This window comes from Silurus aristotelis, assembly GCF_946808225.1.
Source record: "Silurus aristotelis genome assembly, chromosome: 21".
In the NCBI taxonomy this organism is placed as follows: Eukaryota; Metazoa; Chordata; class Actinopteri; order Siluriformes; family Siluridae; genus Silurus; species Silurus aristotelis.
The window spans coordinates 20847664-20861529 of record NC_139594.1 but is presented as its reverse complement, the minus strand read 5'-3'; the positions used below and the strand labels follow the sequence as shown (position 1 = coordinate 20861529).

General features: G+C 41.5%; 1 protein-coding gene across 1 annotated transcript in view; it reads left to right on the top strand.

The window, feature by feature from the left end:
* Positions 1-13866, top strand: part of LOC310716350 (uncharacterized protein) — a 185513-nt gene that overhangs the window by 154687 nt on the left and 16960 nt on the right. Inside the window, 2 exon segments of the mRNA XM_083523476.1 lie at positions 7343-7516; positions 7796-7969. Of these exon segments, the coding sequence (XP_083379602.1) occupies positions 7343-7516; positions 7796-7969 (348 nt within the window).

Sequence of the window (13866 nt, the reverse complement as noted above, 5' to 3'; positions counted from 1 at the left end):
ATAAACAAGCTCAAAATTTACAAATAAATATTTCGGAAAATAGAAAACCTTAGTGACCAATAAAGCCACCCTTCTTTTCCAGAACAGTCACAAGCCTTTCATTCATGGAGTCAGTCAGTTTCTTGATCTGGTCAGAATCAACTTTGTGTGCAGCCGCAACCACAGCCTCCCAGACACTGTTCAGAGAGGTGTACTGTTTACCTTCACTTTAAATTGAATGTGAATTGAGTTCCTGCTTAAGAAGGGCCCAAAAGTTCTCAATAAGGTTTAAGTCAAGTGAAGAAGGGGGCCATGTCAATAGTTTTTCATCTTTAAGGCCTTTACTGGCCACGCAGTGGAGAACTTTGATGCATGTGATGGAGCGTTGTCTTGCATAAAAATCAAAGTCTTCTTGAAAGATGCAGACTTTTTTCCTGTACCACTGCTTGAAGAAAGTGTCTTCTAAAAATTGCCAGCAGGTCTGAGAGTCGATTTTGAGTCCATTTTCAACCCAAAAAGGTCCAACTAGCTCATCTTTAATAATACCTGCCCATACCAGTACCCCACCTCCACCTTTCTGAGATTTTACAGATCAGGAAATCTTTAGATTAAAAAAGCTGATAATGAAGGTCAACAGGGAAAACTCTGATGAAGACTGTTAGTGTGTGCGGTGTTTTATTTTTAGTTCTTTAAGCATTTGTTTGTTTTATTTTTATTTTATTTTTTAATGAACGTGATTCAAGTTGCGTTAGGAAGGGCATCCAGCGTAAAACATGTGCCAATTCAAATATGCGGGTCACGAATAAGAATTTCATACCGGATCAGTCGAGGCCCGGGTTAACAACGACCGCCACAGGTATCGTTAGCCGACAGGGTACCGGTGGAAATTGGGCTACTGTTGGCCGAAGGAGGAGAAGGAGAGGAGGAAGACGTCTACAGAGGCGACAGGGAAAGGAGAAGTGTAGAAGAGTGGAGGTTCGGGTTGGTACTTTAAATGTTGGTACTATGACTGGTAAAGGGAGAGAGATAGCTGATATGATGGGGAGGAGAAAGGTAGATATGTTGTGTATTCAGGAGACCAAGTGGAAAGGGAGTAAGGCCAGGAACATTGGAGGTGGATTTAAACTGTTCTATCATGGTGTGGATGGAAAGAGGAATGGTGTAGGGGTGATTTTGAAGGAAGAGTACGGTAAAAGTGTAGTGGAGGTGAAGAGAGTTTCTGATAGGGTGATGATCGTGAAGGTGGAAGTTGAAGGGATGATGATAAATGTCATCAGTGCCTATGTTCCACAAGTCGGCTGTGAGATGGAGGAAAAAAAAAGATTCTGGAGTGAATTAGATGAAGTAGTAGATGGTGTACCTAGAAATGAACAATTGGTGATTGGGGCAGACTTTAATGGGCATGTAGGTGAGGGAAACAAAGGTGATGAGGAGGTGATGGGTAGGTATGGCCTAAAGGAGAGAAATGTGGAAGGCCAGATGGTGGTAGATTTTGCTAAAAGGATGGAAATGGCAGCGGTGAATACGTATTTTAAGAAGAAGGAGAATCATAGGGTGACCTATAAGAGTGGAGGAAGGTGCACACAGGTGGATTATGTTCTATGTAGGAGATGCAACCTGAAGAAGATTGGAGACTGTAAGGTGTTGGCAGGGGACAGTGTAGCTAGACAGCATCGGATGGTGGTCTGTAGGATGGTTTTGGAGGCGAAGAAGAAGAGGAGGAGAGTAAGGACTAAAAGAAGAATAAGATGGTGGAAACTGAAGGAGGAAGACTGTAGTGTGAGGTTCAGGAAAGAGGTCAGACAGAGGCTCGGTGGTGGTGAAGAGGTGCTGGATGATTGGGTAACTACTGCAGTAGTGATGAGGGAGGCAGCTAGAATGGTATTTGGTGTGACATCTTAAAATAGAAAGGAAGAGAAAGAGACGTGGTGGTGGAATAAGGAAGTGCAGGAGAGCATAAGGGGAAAGAGGTTAACAAAACAAAAGTGGGATCGAAAGGGTGATGAGAAAAGTAGGCAGGAGTACAAGGAGATGCGGCAGCAGGTAAAGAGGGATGTGGTAAAAGCCAAGGAAAAAGCATACGAGGAGCTGTATGAGAGGTTGAACACTAAGGAAGGAGAAAAGGATTTGGCCAGGCAGCGAGATCGAGCTGGGAAGGATGTGTTGCAAGTTAGAGCAATAAAGGATGGAGATGGAAATGTGTTGACTAGCGTGGAGAGTGTGTTGAGAAGATGGAGGGAGTATTTTGAGCAGCTGATGAACGAGGAAAATGAGAGAGAGAAGGTTGGATGTTGTAAAGTTAGTAAAGCAGGAAGTGGATAGGATTAGTAAGGAGGAAGTGAGAGCAGCGACTAAGAGGATGAAGAGTGGAAAGTCGGTTGGACCAGATGACATACCGGTAGAAGCGTGGAGATGTTTAGGAGAGATGCAGTGGAGTTTTTAACCAGATTGTTTAACAAGATTTTTGGAAGATGAGAAGATGCCTGAGGAATGGAGAAGGAGTGTGCTGGTACTGATCTTTAAGCATAAGGGAGATGTGCAGACCTGCAGTAACTACAGGGGAATTAAGTTGATCAGTCACACCATGAAGTTATGGGAAAGAGTAGTGGAAGCCAGGCTGAGAGAAGAGGTGACCATCTGTGAGCAACAGTATGGTTTCATGCCGAGGAAGAGCACCACAGATGCCTTATTTTCTTTGAAAACGTTGATGGAGAAGTATGGAGTGGTGCGGTTGCAGGGAAAAGAGGTGGAGAAGGAGGAGCAGTTCAGGTACCTGGGGTCAACAGTGCAAAGTAATGGAGAGTGTGTTAGAGAAGTAAAGAAAAGAGTGCAGGCAGGGTGGAGTGGGTGGAGAAGAGTGACAGGAGTGATTTGTGATAGTAGGGTATCTCCAAGAATGAAAGGGAAAGTTTATAGGTGTGTGGTGAGACTTGCGATGTTGTATGGATTAGAGACAGTGGCATTGAGTAAAAGGCAGGAGGTGGAGCTGGAGGTAGCAGAGCTGAAGATGTTGAGGTTTTCGTTGGGAATGACGAGGATGGACAAGATTAGAAATGAGTTGATTAGAGGGACAGCGCATGTTGGACGTTTTGGTGACAAGGTGAGGGAGGTGAGATTGAGATGGTTTGGACATGTGCAGAGGAGGGACATGAATTATATCGGTAGGAGAATGCTGAGGATGGAGCCACCAGTTAGGAGGAAAAGAGGAAGACCAAGAAGGAGGTTCATGGATGTGGTGAGAGAGGACATGCAGGTAGTTGGTGTACAAGAGGCAGATGTAGAGGACAGGGTGGTATGGAGATGGATGATCCGCTGTGGCGCCCCCTAATGGGAGCAGCCATAAGAAAAAGAAGAAGAAGAAGAAGATTTTCATTTATTAAGTCACCCTGAATTGTATGGTATGTGACCTGTGAAAATAAAGTTTTGTAAAAGTCAAGACTTTCGCTCACACACACACACACACACACACACACACACAAACTCACATATTCTCTCTCTTTCTCTCACACTCACTCTAACACACACACACACACACACACACACACACACACACACACACACACACACACACAAACTCACATATTCTCTCTCTTTCTCTCACACTCACTCTAACACACACACACACACACACACACACACACAAACTCACATATTCTCTCTCTTTCTCTCACACTCACTCTAACACACACACACACACACACACACACACACACACACACTTCATTCAATTCAATTCATTTTTATTTGTATAGCGCTTTTAACAATGAACATTGTCTCAAAGCAGCTTTACACAGATAATGTGGTGATTAAAAGTGAAGATGTTCTTTATAAGTTTGTCCCTGATGAGCAAGCCGCTGAAAACTTTGGCAAGGAAAACTCCCCGAGATGGCATAAGGTGGAAACCTTGAGAGGAACCAGACTCAAGAGGGAACCATCCTCATTTGGGTTGCACCGAAATTTCCATTTGTAGCAGATATACAATGTTGCGGGGTGCAGTGATGATGATCAGAAGTGAAATGTATTCCTGAGTCAGTGTAGCAGTCTGTTGACATTAACTACAGTCCAATCCATCCTCAAAGCTCCCGTTCTTACTCCGGAATTTCATGGAACCACCCAAGGCGTTGATGAAAAACCGTCCCCAGCTGCACAGAGTGGCCTCCAGTTGAAGAGAACACTATCCAGAGGCAGGCCTGGACGAGGTGGGAAGATCCACGGAGGGGAGAGGGGCAGGAACAGTGGTCACTGGAGCCTCAGGAGCATGTTTAACTCGACCGAGAGAGAGAGAGAGAGAGAGAGAGAGAGAGAGAGAGAGAGAGAGAGAGAGAGAGAGAGAGAGAAGAGGGGGACAGGAAGAGAAGGATATGGATTATTATGTCTCCTTATTGTTGTATGAAAGTTAATGTCACTGTGCAGTTTGGACTCTGGCAAGACTCGCTATAGCAGCATAACTAAAAGGAGAACCAGAAGGTAGCACAGACATGAGGGATCTCTGGGATAAGAGATGACCCACCACACCACCGTCAACAAACCTGAGTGAACACGTGAATGTGAGGGAACGACAGCATACAAATATTCCAGTTCACCAAACACTCTATATCCATGTTCCCTCCAGATCTGAGCCTTTACCTAAGAAAAATCTAATGATCAAAGGCTTGACTGAATAAATATGTTTTCAACCTCGACTTGAACACTGAGACTGTGTCTGAGTCCCGAACACTGATAGGAAGGCTGTTCCATAACTGCGGGGCTTTATAAGAGAAAGATCTGCCCCCTGCTGTAGTCTTTGTTATTGGAGGAACCAACAGATAGCCTGCACCTTTTGATCTAAGTAGGCGTGGAGGATCATACTGGTACAGAAGTTCACTCAGATACGGTGGTGCGAGACCGTTAAGTGCTTTATACGTCAGTAGTAATATTTTATAATCAGTGTGAGATGTAATTTGGAGCAGTGTAGACTGATTAATACAGGGGTGATGTGATCATATTTTCTAGATCTAGTAAAGTAAAGCGTTACAGTAAAGCGTTACAGTAGTCTAATCTAGATGTTACAAAAGCATTAAATAGTTTTTCTGCATCCTGTAACAACATCATATATCTAATTTTAGCAATATTTCTAAGGTGAAAGAATGAGATCCTGGAATTATTATTTATGTGAGCCTCAAAGAAAAGACTAGGGTCAAAAATAACACCCAGGTATTTGACTTTACTTCTAGCTGATGTGGTCCTAGTAAAAGTACTTCCGTCTTATCTGAGTTAAGCAGAAGGAAGTTATCAAGCATCCACTGTCTAATGTCCTTTACACACTTCTCAACATTGTTAAGCTGATCTCTCTCATCTGGCTTTGCTGAAATATACAGCTGTGTATCATCAGCATAGCAATGGAATCTAATACCATGTTTATGAATTATTTCTCGAAGAGGCAGCATATATAAAGGGAAAAGCAGTGGGCCAAAGACAGATCCTTGAGGAACACCAAACTTTACCTCAAAGAGTGTGGAGAACTCACCATTTACATCAACAAACTGATCAGTCAAGTAAGACCTGAGCCGGGAGAGAGCTGTTCCCTTTATTCCAACAACGTTCTCAAGTCTAGCAAGCAGTATAGTGTGATCAATGGTGTCAAAAGCTGCACTAAGGTCGAGCAAAACAAGTAAAGAGACAAAACCCTGATCATAGGCCAATAACAGGTCATTTACCACCTTAACTAGCGCCGTCTCTGTGCTATGATGAGGCCGAAATCCTGACTGATACATTTCATAAATGTTATTCATAAGTAGGTGTGAGCATAACTGCTGTGCTACAAGCTTTTCTAATATTTTGGATATAAAGGGGAGATTTGATATTGGTCTGTAGTTGGACATTCTGACAAGGGTTAAGGTCAGGTTTCTTAATTAGGGGGTGGATAACTGCCAGTTTGCAGGATTTAGGTACAAAACCAGTGCTAATGAAAGAGTTTATTATTTTTAAAACAGGTTCAATTAAGGTCCAATCAAGCTCTGCAGGGTCTGACGGAGATCTATTTAATATCGTAATTTCCGGAAGATTGTTAATAAAACACGCTGCTGTAGCTGACGTGAAAGTACGCTTAACACAGTAACGTGGTGAGGTAGTAATGCAATACTGAGGCAGATTTTAAAAGAGATGAGATAATGATATGAAATAGCTTCAGACTGTGGAATTATGACTAAGTTTTTTGTTTTTAATCCAAATGTTAACAACAAATTCGAGAGTGTGTCCACCACTATGAGTGGGTCCTATAACATTCTGATTAATTCCAACTGACTCTAGAATGGACACAACTGCTGCTCTTAAGGAGTCTTCCTGATGATCAAAATCAACATTAAAGTAGCCAATAATTAATTCTTTGTGTAAAGAAGCAGCTAAATTTGTGATGAACTCTGCAAATTCTTTGAGAAAATCAGAGTCGGGCCCCTGGGGGTCGATAAATAATAATAATAAGTGGAATTGACTGACTGGACCTGCTTTTGGACACTAAATATTTTATGCTGGTCTAAAGAACTTCAAATGTTGTACATTTGTTTTTAGTCTTTTGTGTGACGCTTAGATTATTATTATAAATAGCTGTGACTCCGCCTCCTTTGCCATTTAGACGGGGTTGGTGTATGTAACTATACCCAGGAGGACTCGCTTCATTTAATGCTACATATTCATTCAGTTTAATCCACGTTTCTGTCAAACACATTATATTAAACTCCTGGTCGGTACTAATTTCGTTTATAGTAAGCGCTTTTGGCGTGAGAGATCTAATATTCAGCAATCCTATCTTTAGATCAGAGGTGCTGCTGTGCGTTCAGTCCTATTTAATTTTACATACTGTCAGGGAGCACCCTGCTGCGTCTCCCGTGCGCCCCGCCCACAAGGAGCTCCTCGCCATCGTACTAACCACACACACCTGACTCTCATCTACACACTAATCACACCGCCTATATGAACACTCCCTGCACACACACTCGCTGTCCTTTATTGCACATGGTCCAATGTGGATGTATGCTGGCGGTGGTCCTGCGTGTCTGCGTAGGCTCATCTCCGCTACGAACCGTCTCTCTCTCTCTCTCTCTCTCTCTCTCTCTCTCTCTCTCTCTCTCTCTCTCTCTTCTCTCACACACACACACTGAATATATAAGAAACAGACTTGTTCTTGTCACTGAATAAATCGTTTAAAAGTTTATTTATCTGAATTCTCTCTTTTACACTATCTATTGTTTATATGTCTGCTTCCATCCATCCACACATCCATCCATCCATCCATCCATCCATCCACACCACTCATTTCAAAACACACACAGGATGTGTAATGTGTAGAAACTGAGAGAGTGAAGTGTGTGTCATTGTGTATCTGCAGGTTGGGTGATTGTGGAGTATCAGATGAAGGCTGTGCTGCTCTCGCTTCAGCTCTGAGATCAAACCCCTCACACCTGAGAGAACTGGATCTGTCTGAGAATAAAGTAGGAGACTCAGGAGTGAAGTGTCTCTCTGCTGTACTGGAGAATCCTCACTGTAAACTGGAGATACTGAGGTAAGATCATCTCTCTGAGAGTCACATGACCTGCTCCTCAGTAACACACATTCTCTAATAGTGAGACTGAAGCAGAGCTTTTAGGTTCAGCATCAATGTTCTGAGGAGGAACTTTATAGTTTTAGTTTTTTTGTATTTGTTAGTTTAAATAAGTGTTGATTTAATTTTTATCTTTTTATAATCATGACTTTATTGACTTTTGTATTGTTTTACTTTCTAATATCTAATAAATGTACAAAAGTCTGAAAGAGTAAAGTGTGTGTCATTGTGAATCTGCAGGTTGGGTGATTGTGGAGTATCAGATGGAGGCTGTGCTGCTCTCGCTGCAGCTCTGAGATCAAACCCCTCACACCTGAGAGAACTGGATCTGTCTTGGAATAAAGTAGGAGACTCAGGAGTGAAGTGTCTCTCTGCTGTACTGGAGAATCCTCACTGTAAACTGGAGATACTGGGGTAAGATCATCTCTCTGAGAGTCACATGACCTGCTCCCCAGTAACACACATTCTCTAATACAGTCCCTGACAAAAGTCTTGTCGCTTATCTATTTTGTAGAAACACCTGCTATTAACCTGACTTTTAATTAATCAATTGGTGTTAGAAATAGCTCATATGAAAAGCTAAAACCCTCCAAAATAATGTTTAATGCACTGAAATAAATTAGTTTCACTGAAAAAAGATTTATCATTTATTCAAGACAGAAAGGTCAAATTTTGGCAAGACAAAAGTTTTGTCTATACAGAAATTGAACAAATTTACTGCAAATACAAAAATGTCAGCAAATTAAGTAGTGGTGCTGTGAGATCCAAATTTAATATCTTGTATGACTTCCATGAGCTTGAAGGACTGCATCCATGTGGTTTGGCAAGGATTCAGGGATTGATGAAGTCATCAGGAATAGCAAAGAAAGCAGTCTTGCATGCCTCCCAGAGTTCATCAATATTCTTTGGTTTCGTCTTCCATGCTTCCTCTTTCATCTTACCCCACATATGCTCAATGAGGTTCATGTCTGGTGACTGGGCTGGCCAATCCTGGAGCATCTTGATCTTCTTCGCCTTGAGGAACTTTGATGTGGAGATGGAAGTATGCGATGGAGCACCATCCTGCTGCAGAATTTGGCCTCTTTTATGGTTGGGAATATAAGAGGTAGCTCAGATTTCTTGGTATTTTAGACTATTCATGTTGCCTTCCACCCTGCAGATCTCTTGCACACCCTCATACTGGATGTAACCCCAGACCCCGATTTTTCCGCCACCAAACTTCACTGTTTTCTGGGTGAATCTCGGATCCATGCGGGCTCCAGTAGGTCTCTTGCAATATTTGCGGCGACAGTGGTGTAATTCAACAGAAGATTCATCTAAAACATCCACCTTCTGCCACTTTTCCAGCGTCCATCTTTTTAGCAGGCTGTGGGCCTTGGCAAATGCCACACGGTTTTTCAATTGTCTTCTGTTTAGTGCTGGCTTCTGGGCACTGATTCGACCATGGAGGCCATTTCGAGACAGAATCCGACAAACTGTTCTAGTTGATACAGGGACTTCAGGTGACCAGGTCTCATGGAGCTCTGCTGCAGTGGAAAATGGGCTGGCCTTGGCTTTTTGAGCCAACAAACGGTCCTCTCGAGCAGTTGTCTTGCGGAAATGTTTGTTTCTTCTGGGGGAAAATTTTTTCGCTCTAAACCACAGCAGAAACATCTTCATTAAACAAACTCTCAACAGCAATCAGACACGCTGAACAACCTGGAAAAGAGACTAACAAGGGGAAATCTACAACGTCATCCTGTTTCCTCTCCTGTTTTCCTCTCTATCAGCTCTCTATTATCTCTCTCTCTTTCTCATGGAGATTCTGCAGGTGGGATCCCTGAGCGTAAATGAGATAAAGGACGGAAAAAAAAGAAATACTTGAGAAAGTAAAGGCTAAAAGAAACTGAGTATAATCTTCCTGCAGGAGACACATAGTGACGAGGGCAATGAGGTGGATTGGGGCTTGTGGTGGAAAGGAGGAAAAATCTTGAGTCATGGATCTAATGAGATTAGATTTATTGTCATTACACATGTACAAGTACAAGGCAACGAAATGCAGTTTGGGTCTAACCAGAGTGCAATAGCAGCAAGTGCAGGATATACAGTTTTTACGTGATTTACATAGTTAAATAGAATGGTAATATAGACTATAAACAGTAATTTAAAGATGTATATGTACAATAAATGTAGTATACAGGTGAATATATATGTACTAAGAACATAATATACAGATTAATATATATGTACCATGAAAATAATTACAGATGAATATGAATATATATGTACTATGAACAATAGTATACAGATGACTATATATATATATATATATACATACATACACACACACATATATACATATATGTATATATATATATATATGTATATACACATATATATGTACTGTGAACATAATATACAGATGCCTATTACTATACACAGAGATTTACAGAGGGATGTGAACGGTGAACATAATATATTGCTATTACTATAAACAGAAAACGGGTAAATATATACGATGGTAAATAAGTTAATGGTGAGCAGCAATACAAAGAAGTGTGCAAATGAGCAAAGGTTTGTGTAAACAGTCCATGCATTGACAAAGTGTGGGGTGAGAAATGATCAGTGTGCCGGTGAGCACAAGTTTTTGAGTAGACAGTCCATTAGTGAAATAATGAAGTGTGAGGTGTGGGGGGAAATGTAGTAGTGGATGAGGGCAGTAGGATCAGTGAGGGGCAGAGTTCAGTAAAGAGACAGCTCTAGGAAAAAAAAAGCTGTTCTTTAGTCTGCTGGTCCTGGTCTGGAGGCACCTGAAACGCCTGCCAGAGGGCAGAAGAGTAAACAGTCTATGTGTGGGATGAGAGGAGTCCTTAAGAATGCTGCGAGCTCGTGCAGACAGCGTTTCTTTTGAATGTCCTCCATGGCTGGGAGTGGAGTCCCTGTGATCGGCTGTTTGCTCCACCTGCTGCAGTGCCTTGCGCTCTGCAACAGAGCAGCTCCCATACCAGACTGTGACACAGCTGTTATTAGTGCTGGAGTCGCCTTTCTGTTCTCACCTAATGTTAAAGCACAAATCTTCTCACAGGATGAGGTAGAACCAGGTAGACTCTCATAGTGAGAGCTGAAATCAACCACTTCAATGTTTTGTTTGTAAATATTTCTGCTCCTAACACAGGGTCAGAGAGGGTGAAGCTTTTCTCTAAGTTAGAGAACGTTAGAGAAGAAAACACCAGTAGAGGGACTTTATTCTCCTGGGGGGAGACCACATGCTAAATCAGCAAGAGGAAGAACTAAATCCCTGAACTTCTCAGACAGATGGAGAGAAAACAACCCACGAACACGTCAGTACATGTGGGTGAAGTTCCACACAGGCAGGGTTTCTGCAGCACGTTTAGACATGTTCTACATATCACACACACCATGAGGAACACGGTCACACACTCTGATCTTCTCCCTACACCACATTCAGACCATAAACTAATCCCAGTCGAGTGCACACTAATAACAAGAACACAGAAGTTCCTACTGGCATTTCAGTCATAAACTTTACAGGAAAAAACATTGTGTGAAAACTTCAAACACTTTTGGAAAGAATGGAAAAAAGAGAAGAAGAGGTTTGAATGTGTTGAATCTATGAGTCAGTGGTGGGAGATCGGGGAAAGTGCATGTAAAGTGTATTGAGGCTTAAAGCACTTCTGGACGTCGCTCTGGACACGGGCGTCTGCTTGATGCAGCACATGGAAATGTAAACACTTTGTTTATGGCCCCAAATCTACAAAGAGCAGGAAAGATACTCAGCTACTACTGAACTTTTAATTTGGGGAAGTGAAATGATCATATCACTGGACTAAACCAATCACTTCTACATCGGCTCTAAATGGTTCAAAATGCGGCAGCACGTCTTCTCACCAACAGTCACACATCACCCCTGTCCTCTGCTCGCTTCATTGGCTTCCAGTGCGGTTTAGGGTGGAGTATTGTTTGTGCCGAATTATTAAAGGTCTACCAACCAGCCAGAACTCTCCGCTCCTCTGCACATACCTCTTTAGTCGCTCCTAAATGCAACTATAAAAGGTTTGGAGGCCGGTCATTTGCTGTCCAGGGACCACAGCTGTGGAACGCACTTCCAGCACACATACGATGTGTCACTGTGCTGAGTATTTTTAAATCGCAGTTGAAAACTCATTTATTCAGACAAGCTTTTAACACGTAGCCCTGAATCAACTGCTATTTTATGTACATTGTTTTTATTTTATTTATTTTTATTTATTTTTGTATTATTTTTAATTTTTTACTTTTAATTAATTCTTTTTAGTAATTTTTTATTGTCTATTTCTTTTGCTTTACTGGAAATCGCCTTGTGCCCCTTTTGGTGGTTGTAATGCGCTTTATAAATAAAATTTGATTGATTGATTGATTGATCATATGATTGTGTAGAAAAGGAAGTGAAATGGAAAAGAATGAACTGAATTGATGCTGTTTTTGGGGGGTTTAATACAAACACGGGGAAAAATCCAGTTCGTATATTCAGGAACATGGAAACTTTTCAGTGCAAATGGGGAATAAATGAATGTATTTGTGATGTTGATCATGACGGCTTTCTGCAACTTAAAGTTTCAATTCAATCAAATGTTCGAATTTTTCTAAATCTTTTTTAACTTTTAGCAATAAAGAGAACTAAAAGTCTAATCTCTCCTCATCCATCCCCCTCTCTCGTTCTCTCTCTCCTCCATCCTTCCCGCTCTCTCTCCCTCCATCCCCCTCCCTCTCTCCCTATCTCTCTCTCTGTCACTTTAGAAGAGAAGGAGCTTTTACTGATCAGGAAATCTTTAGATTAAAAAAGCTGATAATGAAGGTCAACAGGGAAAACTCTGATGAAGACTGATAGTGTGTGTGGTGTGTTATTTTTAGTTCTTTTAGCATTTGTTTTTTTTCTTTTTATTTCATTTTTTAATGAACAGGATTCAAGTTGCGAGTCTTAATATTAACGGAGCGAGGGATTAGGGAAAGAGACTTTATGAGCTTATAAGACAGAAACGTGTTGATGATGTTATGGTGCAGGAGACCCACAGCGACAGCAGTAATGCTGCTTATTTGGTGAAGGAGTGGGACGGGTTTGTGATTTTAAGCCATAACACGTCACTTAGTGGTGGTGTTTCCCTGCTTTTTAATCACAATTTTATTCCTGTTTCTTACTCTGTAGAAGAAATTTTAAACAGGAGGCTTTTAAAAGTGAATGTTTTTTATGAGAATGAGGTTTTAGTGTTTATCTGTGTGGACGCTCCCACCAGTGCAGGGGAAAGAATGCCGTTTTTACACAAACTCAATAATGTTATTTTAAACTGCAGAGCTTTTAGTTTTGGAAGGAGATTTTAATTGTACATCAGACAATATGAACAGGAATCATACAGAACCTCATGTAGCTTCCCGTAAGCATCTGTGGGAGTTGGTGGAGACCCACAATCTCTGTGAAATATGGAGAAACAGAGACAGTACACGTGGGCTCACTCCATAGATAACACGCTCTCCCTGGTGAGATTAGATCACTTTTATTGTTTTAAGTATCAGATGACTTTTTTACACAAGATGTTTTATTTATCCAGTAGGCATCTCAGATCACTGTATGCTTCAGTGCACCATCAGTAAAAAGAATATTAAACCTAAGAGCAGCTACTGGTGTTTTAACACCACACTTTTAGAAGATGCTCATTTTAGACTTTTATTTAATTGTTTAAACATGAAAAGGAGCTTCTAACTCCCTACAGCAGTGGTGGGATGTGTCAACTGTACACTCTCAATGTCACAAGAGACATTGCCAGATGCCACACACACACACACACACACACTCTCTATCTCTCTCTCACTTACTTTAACACACAAACACACACTCACTCACTCTCTCTCTCTTTCACTCACAGACACAAACACACACACACACACACAACTCACATATACACACACACTCACTTACAGACACACAAACACTCTCACATATACACACACACACACACACACATACACTTGCGCGCTCTCTCTCTCTCTCTCTCTCACACACACACACTCTCTTTCTTACACACACTCACATACAGTCACAAACACACACTCTCTCTCTCTCACACACACACACACACACACACACACACACACACACACACACACTGCATAAAAGAAACAGACTTGTTCTTGTCATTGAATAAACCGTTTCAATATTCAGTTTATTTATCTGAATTCTCTCATTTACACAGTCTATTGTTTATATTTCTGCTTCCATCCATCCATCCATCCATCCATCCATCCATCCACGCCACTCATTTCAAAACACACAGGATGTG